The 19,866-nt window shown below is 43.3% G+C and overlaps 1 protein-coding gene across 3 annotated transcripts in view; it reads left to right on the forward strand.

The window, feature by feature from the left end:
• B3gntl1 (UDP-GlcNAc:betaGal beta-1,3-N-acetylglucosaminyltransferase like 1) overlaps positions 1-19,866 on the forward strand; it is an 80,353-nt gene that overhangs the window by 13,619 nt on the left and 46,868 nt on the right. For all 3 annotated transcript variants that reach the window (XM_038329039.1, XM_038329038.1, XM_038329040.1), the window contains exons 4-5: positions 9,460-9,524; positions 16,107-16,172. In XM_038329039.1, the coding sequence (XP_038184967.1) occupies positions 9,460-9,524; positions 16,107-16,172 (131 nt within the window). The remainder of the gene's footprint in view (positions 1-9,459; positions 9,525-16,106; positions 16,173-19,866) is intronic.

Here is a 19,866-nt window from a genome sequence, read left to right on the forward strand (position 1 = left end):
CTCAGCAGCTTTTCTGGGGAGCAGAAGCACAACTTTTGTCTTCCTAGCTTACGGTGCCTTTTGTTTCCTTGGCGATTCTTAACTCCTTGTTCTGCTGCTTTGGTGTTCAACCTAGGACTTAGTGTGTCTTTAAGGTACTGCCACCTCCCTTTGAGTGTGTACACCAGAGTCAGGGCTTTGAGTGTGTGCACTAGAGTGAGTCAGGACCTGTAGAGTGGCTCTTACTTACACATTGCCCTCTGGCCTCTGCTAACATGAATCCACATGTTTACACTTTGTCTTGTGTGGTTGTGAATCCACAGCATGTTGTCACTAATTTAGTTTATGGCTCTGTGAAAAGAACAAAAAGAAGAAATTTTTCATGTTTCCCCTTAGGCCTTTTCCCAGTATCCTCTGCTTCATATAGATACAGATTCCCATCTTACTATTCTGCCTAATGGACTTCTGAAAACATTTCTTGTAGTGATTGCCGTGGGCAGTGGATCCTTTTAGATCTTACGTCTTTTTCTGTCAGCATGAGTGTTGGCAGGTGGCTCTGATTAACACAAGTGTGATTTCTCTTCATGCCTCTTTATTGACTCCAATTCTTCCCCTGAGGGTCTCCCTTCCCAACCATCTTGAAGCTCTCTGCCTGTCTACTGTCCCCCTCCCTTCCTTCTCCCCCTTTTTTTTTCTTTTCTGTCTTTGCTTCTCCTCCTTCCATGAAGTTCATTTTCCCCTTTGTTGTGTACAGATGGGAAGTGAATTCCCTGAAGGACTCTGGCTGCACGGCCCTCTTCTAACCCAGTTTATACAGTTTAGAATCCTGGGGTGAGATTAGCAACTTTATTAAATCACCACCTCCTCTACCTCTTGTTAGATCTTCACACACTATTATGGACTTTCTACATAGATAATTTAATCCTGATTAGACAGTATACATTTGTTTTGGTTTTTGTTTGTCTGTTTTGTTTTTTCGAGACAGGGTTTCTCTGTAGCTTTGGAACCTGTCCTGGAACTCGCTCTTGTAGACCAGGCTGACATCAAACCCACAGAAATCCGCCTGCCTCTGCCTCCCAAGTGCTGGGATTAAAGGCGTGCATCACCACTGCCCGGCTTAGTTTTGGTTTTTATTTCCTAATTTTTACTTTGGTACTTTTGCTTGGCATGAGGAATCTAGAAGGATATTATGAAATCACATTCATGATGGCAGAGTCCTGACTGCTCCTGTCTTGGAAGGAAGCAAGTGATCGTTTGGTAGCCAGCTAGAAGCTGGGATGTGAAAGAGACTTACTGCACCGTCTCTTGTCCCACCATACACCTGTAACAGGCTTTCTTTTGGGCCACCAATTAGCTCCCAAATCATGACACAGAGACTTCTTACTAGATATGAATGTTCAGCCTTATCTTACGCTAGTCCCACTTGCTCTTATAACTTATTGCAACCTGTTTCTCTTCATCTACATTTTGCCTTGGGGCTTTTAACCTTTCTTGTATTCTGTAAGTCCTACTCCATGACTGACTGGCCCCAAGAGTCTCCCTACTCCCCTCTCCCCGTTCTCTCTTCTTCACTTTCTCTGAGCCCAGATTCTTCCTCCTACTTATTCTCTGTCCATCAGCCCCGCCTATCCCTCTACTTCCTAGCTATTGGCCATTTAGCTTTTTTTGTTTGTTTCTTTTTTTTTTTTTTTTATTTTTCGAGACAGGGTTTCTCCGTGGCTTTGGAGCCTGTCCTGGAACTAGCTCTTGTAGACCAGACTGGCCTCGAACTCACAGAGATCCACCTGCCTCTGCCTCCCAAGTGCTGGGGTTAAAGGCATGCGCCACCACCGCCCGGCTCCATTTAGCTTTTTTTTTAGACTACCAGGTGCCTTAGGCAGGCAAAGAAACACACACACACACACACATACATATATATGTTTATATATATTTATAATAATAATGAAAAATTATATATTTTTTCATTATTATTATTATTACTACTATAGATTTTCGCCTCCTCCCCTTCTCCCATTCCATTCCCCCTCCCCCCATTCCCCCTTCTTCTCTTCCCTCTCAAGACCAAAGCGCAGTCAGGGTTCCCTGCCCTGTGGGAAGTCCAAGGTCCTCCCCCCTCCATCCCGATCTAGGAAGTTGAGGATTCAAACAAATTAGGTTCCCACACAGCCAGTATATGGAGTAGAATCATAACCCAGTGCCTTTGTCCTTAGCTTCTCAGTCGGCCCTTCATGTCAGCCACATTCAGAGAGTCCGATTTGATCACATGCTCCATCAATCCCAGTCCAGCTGGCCTTGGTGAGTTCCCATTAGATCAGTCCCACTGTCACAGTGGGTGGCGCACCCCTTGCGGCCATGACTTCCTTGCTTATGTTCTCCCTCCTTCTGCTCCTCATTTGGACCTTGGGAGCTCAGTCCAGTGCTCCAAATGTGGGTCTCTGTCTCTATCTCCATCCATCGCCAGACAAAGGTTCTATGATGATAGGCAAGATATTCATCAGAGTGGCCATAGTATAGGGCCATTTCAGGCGCCCTCTCCTCAGCTGCTCAAGGAACAGGCTGGGGGCATCTCCTTGGATACCTGGGAACCCCTCCAGGGTCCAGTCTCTTGCCAACCCTCAAATGGCTCCCTTAATTAAGATATATACTTCCCTGCTCCCATATCCACTCCTCCTCCATCCCAACTGTCCCATTCCCCCAAGCTCTCCCCATCCTCCCCTTCTCACTTCTCTCTCCCCATCTCCCCTTACCCCTGTCCCACCCTCACCCCCAAGCTCTCAATTTATTCCTGAAAATCTTGTATACTTCCAATATCCAGGAGGATAACTACATGGTTTTTTTTTTTTTTTTTTTTTTTTTTTAGAGGTACACCTTCCTATTTAGCTTCTCTAGGATCATGAATTATAGGCTCAATGTCCTTTATTTATGGCTAGAATGAGTGAGTACATACCATATTCATATTTTTGGGTCTGGGTTACCTCACTCAGGATAGTGAAAGAAACACATCTTTACATTGTTACACAGATGCAGCATAAACAAATGTAGCACAGCTTTACATAGTTAAAGTAATAACCCACAACACAAACAAATGTAACAAACACACCTTTGCCAAGTTAAATAGTCGCCAGCAACTGCCCTCCTCCCAGTGATCCCTCCCAGTTAACTTATTTTTTACAAATAAATGTATGTTTTGGTAAGTTACAATCTTTCTTCCTTAGAGCTTTTGTTATTATAATATAGTTACATCTTCGAAGTTTGTTGAAGTTCTATTATCCTGAAACTCTTAAGTTACTTGTTTTGCCAGTAGGTAGATTCCAGCATACAGACTTTATAAAAGCAGTGTTGACAGTTTTGTAAATATGCAACTCACAACATAGTGTTCTTGGTATTGACTCAGAAGAAGCAGCTACCCTGGGGCTGGATTTCCTGAACGTTACAACCTCCTAGAGCCTTGGACCATATTGTTTCCACGGTGCTGGTATTGGTTTCTACTCCTGTGCTCTTTTGCCTTCATTTCCCTTTGAAATTTTTTTCTTCTTACATGTTCCAATTCAGTTTTCTGAAGCTACTATTTAAAGTAATCTTTGTGCCTGGGATGTAAATGGTAATGTACTTAAGATTCCTACTTGTCTGCAGTGCCTTTTCAAGACATACTTAGTTTGTCTGGACAAAGAATTCTAGTGGCAAAATAATTTTTCTCGTAATTGTAAAGGACTCACCTCATAACCTTCTAGTGTGGCATCCAGACTCTTGTTTTATTTTTATTTATTTACTGTTTTGTTTTGTTTTTCGAGGCAGTTTCACTGTGTAGCTCTGGCTATCCTGGAATTCATTCTGAAGACCGGGCTGGCCTCAAACTCAGAGATCCGCCTGCCTCTGCCTCTCCGAGTACTGGCATACGCCACCACCACTTGGCCCCAGAGTCTCATTATTTTGAAGATACTGTCTTTGAAAGATACCTTAAAATGTAGTTAATACTTTCACTTTTAAAATTTTCTGATGTTGGATCAAGGTTGTGTTCGTCTTTCCCTTCATTTTCAAGGTTGAATGCTTTTCCATGTAGTCTTTCTTCTCATGTGGTAAGTCAGGGACTCTAAGGTCTTAGATTTGGAGAGTGTGCTGTTGGGGAATATTATTTTAAGGTGCGTTGCTTTTGTTTATGCTGCATTTGTTTAACTCTGTGAAGCTGTGATTCTTTGCCTGTTTAAAATGCCTGATGGTCTAATAAAGAGCTGAATAGCCAATAGCAAGGCAGGAGCAAGGATAGGCGGGGCTAGCAGGCAGAGAGGATAAATAGGAGAACTCCGGGCAGAGAGGAGGGCACCAGGGGCCAGCCACCCAGCTACACAGCAAGCCACGGAGAAAGAAGCAAACAAAGGTATACAGAAATAAAGGTAAAAGCCCAGAGGCAAAAGTGTAGTTGGGATAATTTAAGAAAAGCTGGCAAGAAACAAGCCAAGCTAAGGCTGGGTGTTCATAAGTAATAAGCCAGTGTGTGATTTATTTGGGAACTGTGTGGCCGGCTCCCTAAAAAGCCAAGAGAGTAAAATATCCTACAATAGTGTGCCTCAGATAGTGCTTAAGATTAGAAAAGGGATAGGGTCAGGTCATTCTGTAGTGACAGATAGATCCTCTTTGGCTAGTTCTTGTTAATAGAAAATTTAATTTTTTTAAAACTTTTTAATTTATGGTGTGAGTGTGAGAGCACACGTGCGTAGTCGGAGGTTGATGCTGTCTTTCTGCCTTATGGATTCTGGGACCACACTCAGATCCTCAGCATTGGTGGCACGTTTACTCACTAAGCTGTTTTACCATTCGCTGCACTATTTTTTTTTCTTCAAGTGTAGAGCTGGTAAGTTACTTGCCAAGAGTTGGTTACTTGTATCCAGTGTGGCTGCATTTGGAACATCTGTGATACTTTAAAGCACCTGGCACCCAAGTCTTCTCTAAGATGTTCTCACAGCGTCTGTCTGGAATAAGGGTCCTGTTTCAGCCCTGGAAGTGGTAGACATATTCCAGGAGCTCTGAGAAAAACTCAGGGCTGAAAGCTACTGCTCTAAAATATCAAGAGTAGCATGCTGTCTTAGCCAGGTTTCTGTTGCTGTGATGAACACCATTAACAAAAACATCTTGGGGAGGAAAGGGTTTATTTCACCTTATACAGTCCATCACTGAGGAAGTCAGGGCAGGAACTCAAAATAGGAACCTAGAGGCAGAAATTGAAGCAGATACCATGGAGAAACACTCCTTACCTGCTTGTACTTCCTGGTTCAGGAGTTCGCTGTCTTATACACCGCAGTACCACCTGACCAGGGGTGGTATCACTACAGTGGGCTGAGCTACATCAGTGATCAGCCAAGAAAATGTCCCACGGGCCAATTTGATGGAGGCATTTTCTCAGTTGAGGTTCCCTTTTCTCTAGCTTTTGACAAGTTGGGTGTCAAACCAGCACACACACACTGTTCCCATGTTGTTTATGTTGTCCAGATGGGGTAGTCCATACAGCTCTAGTGTATTGTATTCTGAGGGCAGGCAGGGTTCCCCTTAGAAAACAACTTGTGACAGCCTTAGATCCAACATGTAATCCCCAAGCCTGGTCTCTCAACAGCTTCCTTTGAGACTTTGGGGGTACAGTTGTGTGAATGGAAGGTAGAAGAAGCAGGAGGTGTGGGTGTGCTTGTTATAATCTGGTGGCTGTCAGGAAGAGGAATAAGAGGAAGAGACAAGCCTTGCCGTTACCAGCCTGGTGCTGCACAGCTCCTTTCTGCTAATATTGCATCCGGATGATTGCTTTCAGGAATACGGATGGTAATGATGGTTCTGTGGCCTCAGGTCACCTAGTGATGTTTCCTCCCTTCCTTTCTTTCTCCACTACCTCTCATCTTGTAGCCCAAGATGGCATCAGCTTTGAGTAGCCAGCCCTCCGGCCTCAACCTTCTGGTATTATAGGCCTGTGCTACCATGTTTGCTTTACTCAATTTTTAGAGTATATCACCATGAGCTTACAGAGTTCCTATTTCATTCTTGGGGGCCAGGGCTGTCACGGTTTCCCACCCAATATCCAGACATCAATCTAGGTAGCATGGAATACTGGGTCACAGTGTCTTCAGGACCTTAAGCCAAGCTTAGAAGATAAGAACATTTCTGTCCTCAGGAAGCAGTTTGCCTGCTTTCTGAAAGTTTATACTTTGTACCTTCCCAGTCTGAAAGCCTGCCCTGCTGATGTTACTTCCTTTTTCTGTCCCCTGCTGTTTAGTTCATCTTGTGTTTGTTATTCTGGGTGAAGTGCAGGGTAGATGTAAGCAGCTGAGGTCAGCTGCCAAGACTCAGCTGAACCTGTTCTGTCAAGACGAACCCGAGTGTTGCCTCATCATGGCTGTTTGAGGAAGCAGAATGGCGTGAACAATTCTTAAGACAGAATTTAAATAAAAGTACTTCCTAGGGCAGAAGAGATGGCTCCATCTGTAAAGCATTTGCCTTACAATCATGAAGCCCCAAGTTTAATTCCTAGAACTTGTGTCAAAAAGCCGGATGTGGTGGCTTGTTTGGAGACAGGCAGATCCCTGGACAGCCAACTGAGCCTGTTTGGTGACATCCAGGTCTGTGAGAGACCTTGTCACACAGAAGAAGATGGTAACATCTGAGGTGATACAGTTCCAGCAGGCTCTTTCTCCCACTCACCCAACCCTAACGTCTGGAAAATCTTAATATCTTCTGGAAATTATTTCCTAGTTTTATTATCTGTAGCTTGAAGTAGAAAACTATATATAGGTTATCACAGAATGTATGTTTCAACTTCTGAAATTCTGAAATATGAATTTGTTGTTGAAACTGAATGTTCCTTGATATTCTTAAGAGGGGTTTTGCAACCTCTGTCATTGAATAGAAGGGGTATTTTGGTACTTATGTTCCTTGTCTCCACTGTAAAAACAGGTTTTGTCTTTCATAAAACACAAATGGCTTGTCACCGAGTGTCATTGTGCCGAATGCATCTATGACAAGGACATATAGAACTAAGGACCCTAGGTGGAGTGCTGGGAGGTGACATCACCTCATTGTCTGGGAAGTGAATGAGAATCCATGGCAGTTCTGTATGGCACAGTGGAATTTAGTTGGCTCTTAGGAAAGACATGTTTTCCTGTAATGTGTTAAGTAGAACATGTTACCTTCATCTTTAGCTAGCGTAAATTCGAAGGTTCTGTTTTCAGGAGTGCTGGGTTTTTTGCAGTAGGGAGGACTCATTTTTTTTTTTTTTTTTGTAACATTCTCATAACAACAGGAATGCACTTCATCATGTGACTTTACTAAGGGCAGAGTGAACCACAGCCCACTGCTCCTCTTCCAGGGGTGAGGAATGTTAATATCTCCATGGAGCTAGGTTTTTCCTGTTGGAACCATGGCAACCAGCTGCCCTTACAAAGGGACTGGCCTCCCCAAACATGGAACCCCCACGCACAAACATTTGACTTTCTTCAAGGCTGTAATATTAGAGCAAATTCCTTGTCTTTGCCAAACATAAGATTCATTGTGAGAATCTTCCAGCATTACACGAATTCAGGGATTCAGTTTTTTTTAAAATCTGACTTTCCATAAGCAACTTTTGTAGCAGAATTCTGTTAATTTCAGTGTGCTTGTGAGGCGTGTCGTCTTGTTTTTGAGGTTCTCGGGAGGGTTTTATCCTGCATGCTCGCCCTGAGCCACAGGGCTGGCTGGAGTTTCCTGGTGGTGGCAAACCTATCTCACAGTAGGGAGGCATCACGTTACCTTTCTTGGTCGTTTCTCCCCTTGCTTTTATGTATGCCTATAGTTCATCAGAATCTGGTGCCGTTGCTAACTGGTTTGGACTGGCCAAATTCTAGGTATGAACCCTGCAGAAAGATGCTGCTTTGGGTTGGATCTTAGGGACATGAGTGAACGCGGCAGCTTCCCGTGTCTTGTGTCTTGCTTCTGAGTCATAGCATTTCCCCCCCAGAGGAGGGAGTAGAGGGGAGGGAGGTGCAACTCTTTTTGTATTAACAGACCCTGTATAAGAGGCCTTTCTTATAGCGGAAAGTCGAGAGTGTCATAGTTAGCTGAAAATGCATGTTAGGGTGGTGTTCCCTCAGGACTGACAACTTTCTTCAGCTTGTCTTAACTTCAAATACCAAGGAGATTTATTATCTCCACTCTGTACACATGTGTTTTGCTTTGCGTGACTTTTTGCAGTGGCATCAAGACTTGTAACGATCTGGTTAACACGATTCAGGTGTTGGTCGTCTCTTTTCTAGGAGTTCTCGTTCCTTAAAGCCCCATTAGTGCCCTCTTCTGGACTGAACACCTTTTTATGGATCTGCCTTTGGCACCCAGGCTGAGCTCCTGTCAGCCTCAAATTTCCAACCCTTTGCAACTGTCCTTCCCATAGGGCAAAGTTGAGCCGCGTTAGCCCACCTGTCAGCCCCTCCAGAAGTGGTTTGTTCTTCCATCCGAAACACAGCTACACCCAAGTCACCAGGTGCTCTCCAGTGTTTGCCCTGCATTGTTCCATTTCTTGTTTATATCAATTACAGCACAGTTCTCTCTGTAATGCTCTCTGTGGTGATTTTATCTTCCAAACTCTTGTGTGTTTTCAGCACCAATCATTTAGTTGCCACTGTGGATTTTTCTTGTTTGCTTTGTTTTTTATATCTCGGTTGTAATATCTTTGAGGAAGAGATATATATATATATATATGTGTGTGTGTGTGTGTGTGTGTTATATAGTATATATATGCTATATATGTTATATAGTATATATGTTATATAGTTGTATATATATAGAGTGTGTATATATATGTGTACACACACACACACACACACACACATATATACACCTACACACACACTTTGATATCTATGCCGTGGGGATAAGGCAGTAAGGATCACCCACGATTCTGTGTGAGACACTGGACTCTTCCCACTAACTGTCAAAATAAGGTTTTTTTTTTTCTAATATGCATTTAGTAGCCCCAGCTGTGGGCTTTTAGGATGACTAATCACAAGTGACTAAAGTTCTGTTGGGTCTGTAGTAATTAGCGTATGCTGCAGTCAGAGCTGAATCTTCATGTTCAGGCAGTGACCTGGGCTGGGTGGACACACACTCAGGTGTCACAGACGTTAGCAGCCACTTCGCCTCACTAGGGACACAGCTAGCCATCCGTGAAGTGTTCAGATTGAGGTATTTGCCAACCAGTCCCACGTACGTAGGCTCTGTGCTGCTCCCCAAGGATATTTTACCTTTACTTTAGTATTGTTCTAGGTGCCTGTCGTCACTTATTCCTGGCATTCTCTGCTGTCACTAGTGAGCATGGGCATTACTTTCTTCTTACCTTCCTTTCATTCCTTCAAAATTATACCTGAAGTTTTTCTAGTAGTGTGAAGTAGCTTTCTTGGAGTGTAAAATATAGTTTTATGCTATTGAACGTTGAATTCTAAAAGAGCTGTTTTCTCTCTGTTTTTTCTCTAACAGTTGGATATTCTAAAAACCAAGCAATTGCACAGAGCACCGGGTCTTACCTTTGCTTTTTGGATTCAGTAAGTAGCTCCCTGTTTTGTTTACAATGGCTTTGTGTATATTGACCAAATAATGAATGTGAATTTTAGTATGGTTCTTAAAAATAAATTTGTTGACCCGTTATGATGAATCTCAGAAGTCAAGTTTAATAGGTTGTTGCTATACGCTGCCATAACAATTAACACTAGTAAGATCATTTATAAATGTGAAATGGGACCACAGAGAATATAAGCAACATTAAAATAAGCACAGTACTAGCAAGCATGGTCTTAAGAGATTAAAGGCATGGAAACAGTTCATGACAGCTAGAGCAAAACATGAAGCAGATTCATGGGTGGGGGTCAGGAGTGGACCTAGCGGTGACAGGTAGACTTACACAGAGTTTCAAATCAAAGTTATATTAAACTTTTAATTTGTAATCAGATTAAATTAGCAAGATACTTCCACAAAGTAAGTTTTCAAAATGTCAGTGTGAATTGGTACCACACTGATAGCGTGCGTGATAGTACATTTTATTCAAGGACTTAAAATGCTTGTGCTCTTGACTCCTGAGTTTATTATAACAGAAATTAGAAGCCGGTTACTGTGTGCTGAGCTCTGATGGAGAACACTAGCAGACTGTCAGAACTGTCACATTTATGGGGCATCCTTAGGAATAGGATACTTAGCTACAGTGGATGAACAGAGACTGTATACAAATTGTGCTGTGCTTAGAGACCCTGACAGACTAAAGCAAAGCAAATCAGTTTGTCTTAAACAAATACAACTTTTATATATCTAAATTATCCCATACGTTGGGTCCCTGGCTTCTTAGAAACATGTATACCAGGGCCCATGATATGTTGGCCGCTGGTTTATACAGCTGTTACAAGTTTTGTTTCTGTGTCTCATTAGTTACTGCAGGTACATGGAGGTAGGAAGGTCACATAGACCAGGAGAAAAACCTCCCTTTTATGCAAGGGACAGGAGGAGAACTGACCCACAGGGTTACCTTGGGAGGTCTGACATTTTGAAGTCAGAGTTCTGCATAATGTTATCTTTATTGTATTTAGACATCACGCTTGTAACTTGTTGAAGGCAGATGTTGCCAGTTGGACAAGGAAGTGTCTCTGTGATTTTTGTATTTGACCTGTCTCTTTTAGGGTGAGGTTATTTATAAAACAGCTTTGGTATTAGTCATGCAGAACCCACTTCAACTTTAGGAAGCAAGTGGCGACTGTCACTGTCTTTGGCCCAGTGCATGTATCTGGCAGACAAGGATCCATGTGGGCTGCTGCTCTACTGAGCTTTACCCTCAAGTTTTTGCCTCCACCTTCAGGTGCTTAGTTGTTCCCTTAAGCTGAAAACAGCAATCTGTTCATTCTGAGCTCTGGAAGTCATGACAGACAAGGAGGGGAGGGAAAACAGGGACCTGAGGAGTCTCATAGCTCACATTTGTCTCTTTGGTTAGTTTTCTCTTGCCTTATAGCTAGCTCTGTGCAGGGAACTACAAATTTTCATGTGAGTGTGTCTATAATTTAGGTGGATTCGTGTTATTTTAAAACAGGAGTTACACTAGACAGTGGTGACATATGCCTTTAATCCTAGCACTTGGGAACTCCCCATTTGTGTAGCCAAGTAGCATGGCATCTGAATTGGCCCTCTTCTTGAGGGGCATGAGCTCATAGCCCAGGATCCATGCTACTCCAGATAAGGACTGCATTGGATGGTAAATCCTAGCAGAGATCTTCAGAGTTGCAGGGCTGCAGAGATACAGAGCTGAAGACAGAGCTTCTTCATCTTCCTCAAGGTTCTTTGGATGGAACGAACTGAAAAAGATGAAGTAGGACCACAGATATGTGACTGATCGTAGCAATGGGGGAAGCCCAGCACACACGCGGTCACATCCAGCCTAAAGTGATCCCAGGTTTATATGCTGTTGCTGTATGGGAGGCTAGGGAGTGTGTGTAGTTTGAGAGGAAGGGAAGTAACATGTAGGAGAGCTTCTGGTTTGAGGAATAGTCACTGGGCCAGTGCATATTGCTTGGCCCACGGAATAGCCGTGGATTGCCTGTGATTTGCTGTGCCACTATCTGTCTGGTATGCCGACATCCCGTGGCTTCTCCATCAGAAAAGTTTTATTTGGAATCCTCTGGGAAGGAACCACAGGGGCTGGAGTTGGACAGACAGGAAGGACCTCTGCAGAGAAACTGAACCACATGGGGAGGAAGCCAGCTGTCGGTCAGACTCACTTTCTAAGTCTCCATTGTGTCAGGGCCTGAGAGCACTGATAAGGAGAAACCTAACAGGTCGGAGTGCCGTGGGTTTACAAGCCCTTTGGCATATGTAAATCGCCACGTTTTCAGAACAGGCTCAGGAGGTGGCTGGGATTGTACGTTAGTCCTCCATAGTTCAGTCCACAAGGTGACGTCTGACCAGGAAGTTTCTAAGTTTTCACATCCCATCCAAACGCCAAACACAGGCAGACTTAAAGTGTGTGTGTGTTCTCAGTGGCATTTGTTGGTGTCCCCAACTCAGACTTCACAGGAAGCCTGTCTATCATTTCTTCTCAGTTCTCTTGACTGGCAGGCTTTCACCAGCTATTTTCACGTCAGAATGCAATACCATTTCAGTCCTTACTTAATGCTTCTTTAAAATTTGTGTGTGTGTGTGTGTGTGTGTGTGTGTGTGTGTGTATGTATCATGTGTATAGTTGCCCAAGGAGGCCAAAAGAGGATATTGGGTCCTGAGGAGCTGGAGTTACAGGTGGCTGTAAGCCATTTGATATGTTGGTGCTGGAAACTGAACTCCAGTTTTTAGAAACACAGAAAGAGCACCTGACCATCTCTCCAGGCCCATAAATACTCATTCTATGAGGCTTCCAATTTCTTCTCTTCAGGCTGCCCCATCATTCCATAGTGATGATTCCCTGTTCATAATTGTGGAATTTGAGCCCCTCTGGGAATTCTGTGCATATCCAGGAATGCCAGTAATGATGTTTCAAATAATCTTCTCACTGAGAAGTCCAGGTAATATTCCTTGGCATGAGCCCGGAGATGAATGCACTCTGCTTTCACTGTTGGTGCTGACAGCATCTTGGATTTGGCCTGTTAAGAATCTCTCCTTTATAGTCCAAGTGCCAGCTGATTCTTATTAACCCATCAGAGTGGTCCTGCCCACAGAGGGAGTAGGAGCCAGCAGGTCAAGTTTGACTTCCATGAAGGGGAAACCATCCCCTGCAGTAACACTTCTGACTCTTTATTGAAGTTCTCCTTTGCTTTCATTTAAAACAAAACAAAACAAAACTTTCTATTCTCTAGTCTCTGGGCTACCTTCTTTTTCTGGTGGCTTCAGGAAAAAAAAAAAAAAAAACCTTTATATTACTGGTCACCGTGGTCTGTAAAGTTTAGTACCTGCTTCTCTGTTAACTCTTTGGATTGAATCTCTGTTCATCTTCCTTAGCTTCTCAGCCATTTGGCCAGGCCGGTGAGTGTATTAATTCCATTCTCTCTTTGCTCTTATTGTAGTTGTTGACTCTTAACAGCAGAAGTAGTAGAAATCATATTTGAATATTCTTTAGGCTCTTGAGAGCCAAGCAGTACTGACCATTTGTGCTTTTTGTATAGATCCCTGAACTTTAAAATTAGTCTTGGTTAATTCCATGTGTATTAGGAAGAAACCAGAAGTTGAACAGTGAAGTTGTGTGTGTGTGTCTGTGTGTATGTGTGGTCATGCATATGTGTGTGTGCAAGAGAAGGGGATGGGAGAATTGGTCTCAGTCCACTGATAAAAGTGCTCCTCTCTCTCTCTCTCTCAGATCCACCTTCACAGACATAAGCATCTTGCCACTTTTCCGGGCAGCCTTTAGGCCAGTCAAGTTTAAGACATAGAATTAATCGTCACGTGTGTGTCCACTCTTTGCTAACCTGGCACGCAAACACCTCTCCTTCCACAACACCTGTGTCCAGCCAGAGTTAGGTGGTTCTGTAATACACTGTGCTGCTTTGCAGCTTATGACTGAACACACAATCTCTTCATCAGAGAGTCCTAGTCTTCAACTGATAACCCAAAACTGAAATAGGGGAACAAGAGAGGAAGGAAACAAAGATGTTTACCTGATATGTTTATAACAAAATAAGGTGGAAATGTATTAGAACTTTGATAGCCTCATTTCTGTAATTGGTCACATGGTCATAGTTATTATAATGGCTCCCAAAGTCCATGTAGTTGGGAATGCAATCAGAGCTGCTCGGATCAGTAAATCCAGGACAAAAGAACAAATACGATATCACTTCACATACTTAAATTCAACCCTAGGAAAGTTGACCTCGTTATTCATTAAGTTGCACATATAATGAAAAAAATAAGGAAAAGAAAGGACAGTGGAGCCCCAAAAGCTCAAACCGAGGTCACTCGGAACAGGAAGTTGCTGGAAGCAGCATCAAAGCAGATCCCCAAAGTGTTGGCAATAGGCAGTTCTTTCTGTCTCCATCCATAATTCTCTGTCTCATATTCGTTTATAAAGCCCCTCAGTGGAGTTGGTTCTTTACCTGGAAGGTGACTAACACCTTTATTCTGGAAACAGTCTGGGCCATTTGTCATGCTACTTGGATCGTGCTGTTGTGATTTCTTATTAGCCTTAATCACAGAACACGATCAAACCAAGAGACTCTTTAAGAAATTTCCTGCACTCTATACTTCCTAGTCCTTTGTAGAGAAGTCATCTGCTTCTCCCAGGAGTCTGGGTCAGCCATCTTGACATACACCCTAACTCCTTTCTTTATCTGTTTATGGGCATAAGAAGTCCAGAGTAGCAAGTGGCCCCTTAATTTCTGGTCCAGTTATTGTAGCATTATTTTATAAATACTTCCCCTGTCACCTACTCCCACACCTTTTTTTTTGTTTGTTTTTTGAGACAGGGTTTCTCTGCAGCTTTAGAGCCTGTCCTGGAGCTAGCTCTTGTAGACCAGGCTGGTCTTGAACTCACAGAGATCCGCCTGCCTCTGCCTCCCGAGTGCTGGGATTAAAGGCGTGCGCCACCACCCACACTCTTTTAAATATTTAAATCTTTGTTGATTATTTTTCTTCTGAAAATACCTTATTTTACTATGAAGTGAAACATTCCTGCAGGAAGATGCACAAAATCTTATATTGTGGAACATATATAAGGAGCTTCCTATCACAAGCACCTTAGGAATCAGCTATGATGTTGCTTCCTGTCGCACAAATTCTAACTGTTCTTAATAGTAAAAACCCGGAGTCAGATATTGGGCGAATGCTGAAAGATCACAGAAGGAAAGGAGCCAGCCACTAGAGAGACCTTTTACTTCTACCAAATCCTCGGACCAGAGTGGACAAGATCCTGTCTCCACCAATCCTCAGACTGCATGTATTGAGCTCCTGTCTTCTCCGACTTTATATTCCTCTCTCCAACTTCCTAGTGCTAGGATTAAAGACTGTGACTCCCAAGTACTGGGATTAAAGGTGTGAGCCATCACCTGGCTCTGTTTCTCTTTTAGACTGGATCAGTGTTGTGTAGCCCAGGGTGGCCTTGAGCTCGCCGAGATCCGTCTGCCTCTGCATTCCAAGTGCTGGGATTAAAGTGTGTGCCACCACTGTCTGGCCTCTATGGCTAACTAGTGGCTTAGCTCCACACTCTGATCTTCGGGCACATTTTGCTAGATCACAAATAAAATATCACCACAGCTTCCAGCAACTTCCTGTTCCAAGTGACCTCAGTGGGCTTTTGGGGCTCCATAGGCCTTTCTTTCTTTCTTTTTTTTTTATTATGTGTGCACTTAATAAGTAATGCGGTCCACTTTCCTAGGGTTTGAATTTAAGTATGTGAAGTGACACCGTATCCGTTCTTTTGTCCTGGATTTGCTGATCGGCACAGCTGTGACTGCATTCCCCACTGAGCGATCTTTGAGAACAATATTGGATGTAGTTTGTTTCTCTATTTGATATTTATTGACTTGGATATTTATGCCTGGAAAGTGCTGTCCAAATCTAAGTTGGGTAGAGGACCTTTTCTACACACATGGTAACAGTGCTAAGTCTTAGGAAATCTGTACCTTGTTCTTCATCCTGAGCTACACTTCGGCTGACAGAATTCTTTTTCCCACCCATCACATAGTTGCTTTTCCTTGATGACCACCCGTTACATAGTTGCTTTTCCTTGATGACCACCAGTCACATAGTTGCTTTTTCTTGATGACCACCCGTTACATAGTTGCTTTTCCTTGATGACCACCAGTCACATAGTTGCTTTTTCTTGATGACCACCCGTTACATAGTTGCTTTTTCTTGATGACCACCCGTTACATAGTTGCTTTTCCTTGATGACCACCAGTCACATAGTTGCTTTTTCTTGATGACCACCTGTTACATAGTTGCTTTTCCTTGATGACCACCCGTTACATAGTTGCTTTTCCTTGATGACCACCCGTTACATAGTTGCTTTTCCTTGATGACCACCAGTCACATAGTTGCTTTTCCTTGATGACCCAAGAGCTTGGTTTATGAACATCTGAGTTGCCTACGCTGTTGTGTTCTTGGACTGTGTGCCTTTCTTACTACGTTGGAGTTGCTTTATATTAATATAAAACGTGCTCTTTACACAGGATGATGTCATGATGCCCCAGAGAGTGAGGCTGCAATATGAAGCCGCCGTGCAGCACCCAACGAGTGTGAGTACAGCACCTTTTCTGTGTTGTCGCCATCTTTAATGAAATGCTAGCCTTTTCATTTTAGAGATTTTATTCCTTGGGATTAGAAAGACTATTTATAGTCAGTCAAATTGGGGAGATTTGTGACTGCCATGTTTCTGAGCCTTTAAGGGTTTAAACGTGCTACACTAGTGGCAATAAGAGTAGAAACCAGAGGCAAAACTACCTTGCTGGCTATAGAAGTCTAAGGTGTTCTTTTGAGAGAACGCCACTAAGTGAGATCAGAATTCTTATTTTCATCAAAGAAAAGAATTTCTGGGACTAGAGAGATGGCTCAGAGGTTAAGCGCACTGGCTACTCTTCCAGAGGACCTGAGTTCAATTCCCAGCAACCACATGGTGGCTCACAGCCATCTATAATGAGATCTAGTGCGTTTTTCCGACATGTAGGCAGACATGCCAACAGCACATTGTATGCATAATAAATCTAAAAGAATCAGTTTGAAAAAACAAAACATAAAAAAAAAACCTTCAGGACAAGTCACTGTGAAGTAGAGTGGAGTTTATTAGAAGGAATTTTTAACATAGATTTAAGCAGAGTATTAATAGACAAGTATTTAGGAAAAGATACCATATCCTCAAGTACGGACGTAGACTTCTCAAGAGAGTCATTTAAGGATCTTATCAGTAGCTATACATAGCCGGGCAGTGGTGGCGCATGTCTTTAATCCCAGCACTCGGGAGGCAGAGGCAGGTGAATCTGAGTTCGAGGCCAGCCTGGTCTACAGAGTGAGTTCTATCAAGGACAGCCACGGCTATGTAGAGAACCCTGTCTTGAAAAGCAAAATCACTATACATATAATTTTGACTTCCGAAGCTACATTGTTTAAAGAATACTAAATTTTTTTTTCTTTGCTCTTTTCTTTCTTTTATAAATGAGATCAGGGAGGGTAGTTCCTGAGGTATGTTGGATAGGATTAAAGGGTAATAAGGTAAAACCATAGGTCAGAAGAGTTGAAGGAATCTTTTAAATATTAGGTTACAGGGAGTTAGACTTTGTTTTTACTGTAAACAAAGTTTACACTCTTGTGAGAGTCTCAGAAAATTGACGTTTTATAGCTGGAGAAGGAGTAGGCCAAGTGCAACAGGGTCATACATGCTTAGGCCTCAAGCATGATCTGTTATCATGTTATAATACTCTTACTTGAAATATCTCTATATAAAAACAAATTGTTCCTATGTAGTGAACCTCCACAGGAGATTTTTATGAAATTATACTGGAATTCTTGACTCTCAGCTAGAGAAAGACTTCAAGCAAAATCTTCCTAAGCAAAGGGCTCCTTTCTATGTCCTTTTGATGTTCATTGTCTATCCTGTTACCATTTTGGGAAGCCCTTGTCACTTTGAAACAGAAAAGATAGATTCTTTCTTCCTCCCCTCCTCCCCTCCTCCCCTCCTCCCCTCCTCCTCTCCGTCCCTCTCTCTATTGCTTGCTTTATGATGCAGTGGTATCCTCTGCCATGTAGCCACTCAGCCAGGACAGGGTGTTGCTTCCCACCAGGGAGTTCAACTCCATGTAAAGTCAAGTTGGACTACAGTGGCCTTTATTTCCATGTAACACTGGCCCATTCAGAGGGGAAAGCTCACTAAACAACCTTCCCAAAGGATACTTTGAGGCATTCTGATGAGGGCAACTTTTACCATTAGGGCAACTGGTTATCCTCCAACAGGCGTTGCTGCGTGAACTCTGAATGTAGCTCACACACCGTATGCTTTTACTAAGATGGCACCTTTTACTTATTTCTCCCCTCCCCTCCCTTTGATCCTGATACACAAACACAGACCTCAGGCCCCACTCCTGGAGTAGGGAGTTCCCCATTCTATTTGTTTTGGCAGGGTTTCTCTGTGTAACAGCCCTAACTGTCCTGGAACTTGCTCTGTAGACCAGGCTGGCCTTGAACTCACAAAGATCCACCTGCATCTGCCTCCTGAGTGCTGGGATTAAAGGCATGTGCCGCCACCACCCAGCTGTCCCTATCCTATTTCAAGTCAGAGGCTGAAGACTTACGTGCCCTGAGCTGGGATTGCTGATGCTGTGAAGAACACCAGTAAAATAAGAGGACATGCCTTGGTTGCTCTTGAGAGGTCTCTGGCAGAGGATAGTACCTTTATATCCCCTGAGGCAGCTGATTCTTGGGGGGTGGGAGTTGTTCCAGGTAGGTATGTGCCCATATCAGTCCCTATTACTCTGCCTGCCTCACCTGTCTTTCCAAGCCCGTCCTACCCAACCTACCTTTGAGGCTGCTTCTGACTCTTTAGCCACTTCTGTCTGCATAGAGGGTAGATGTTGAGATGTTGAGCTTTGCCCTGGGAGATCTCAGAACCACTTCTAGTAAAGCTTTAATGCAGGGGCACGAGCTACTCTGCCCATGTAGGCAGTAGAGTGTGAGCACGGATGGAAATACAAACGATGTGCACTGCCCTCCTTGGAGCAGAGGGCATCAATGTAGCCACCTTCACCGTGATTATTGAAGGTTCTGGGGGACTCAGTTCCACAGGGTGTGTGCAGGACTTCTGTGCAGTATGTTTCAGTGAGAGAAAGGAAGATCTGTAGCTTTCATTGTGTCCCGAAAGGGTCATGAGTAAACAGAGCTGAAGAACCACAAATCACAGTGTTCAGTGACCACAGACTCTAGAAGTCGCTTTTCTAAAGTTCAAAAGCATAGAATATTCCATCTGCCCCCCTTTCTAATTGGGAAAGATGTCGGAAGATGACCAGCAGTGTCTGGCAGCGTGCGGCTGTCATGGAGCAAATGGGAGCTCCATTTACACCAGGCAGTAGTGTCCTGGGTGGGAATCACTAGGTCTCACCCAGCAGTTCAGGTTTGCTACCCCAGTCTCTAGAGATATTAGCAGGTATTTTCATCATCTGGAGAAAGACTTTTCTGGTGTGGTCTGTTTGTTAGGAGTAAAATAAACTTCCGTGCTGTGTCTGTGAAGGGAACACAAGGGATAGAATTTCCAGAAGTTCCTCTGGAGTGGCTGACAGATGATGTTTGTTGTGGAAGTCAGGATAAAGGACAAGCCCTGCTCTGAATTGAGCCTGCTTGCTGCCCCTGACTCGGTAGGACATGTTCCTCTGTGCTTTGCCTGTCCCGACGGTCGTGCTGAAGTCAAGGCACATGAACATGTCTCTGCCCCAGCAGAGAAAAGATGGCTGGGGCTGGGGCTCCGGTTCTCGTGTAAGATACCATATGCTTTACTCAGAAGTGAGAGTTTCCAGTTATTTTAATATTATATACGCTGGAAACATGTAAGGAATTCTGTAACAAGTATTGACATTTTAGATAGCTGTATTCTTTTCAGATGTTTAAATCCCTTTCATTTCTACCCCAAACTAAAACTAAGCAGATTGGCTGCATTGATGAACTTAATTCTGCAGTTTTTGTGCCATTCAGAGATGTTCAGGAATTAACAAAATAAAACTGTCAATTTCTGTTATAGTTAAATCAGCCTTGATGAGTTAAAGCATTTTTATATATTGCTTAAAGTTCTCGATTATGACATTTCCTGCTCATCCTCATTGAGTTCTCAGATCCTCCATCCAGCATTCAGTAGAGAACCTTGTGCGGCATTTTGCTCCCAACCTTAGAGTCTGGTGAAGAACCTCTTTCTCTTCTTGACTCAGGACCGTTGGCTCTGTAACACAAAATTAG

Source organism: Arvicola amphibius, chromosome 4 (genome assembly GCF_903992535.2).
Source record: "Arvicola amphibius chromosome 4, mArvAmp1.2, whole genome shotgun sequence".
Taxonomy (NCBI): domain Eukaryota; kingdom Metazoa; phylum Chordata; class Mammalia; order Rodentia; family Cricetidae; genus Arvicola; species Arvicola amphibius.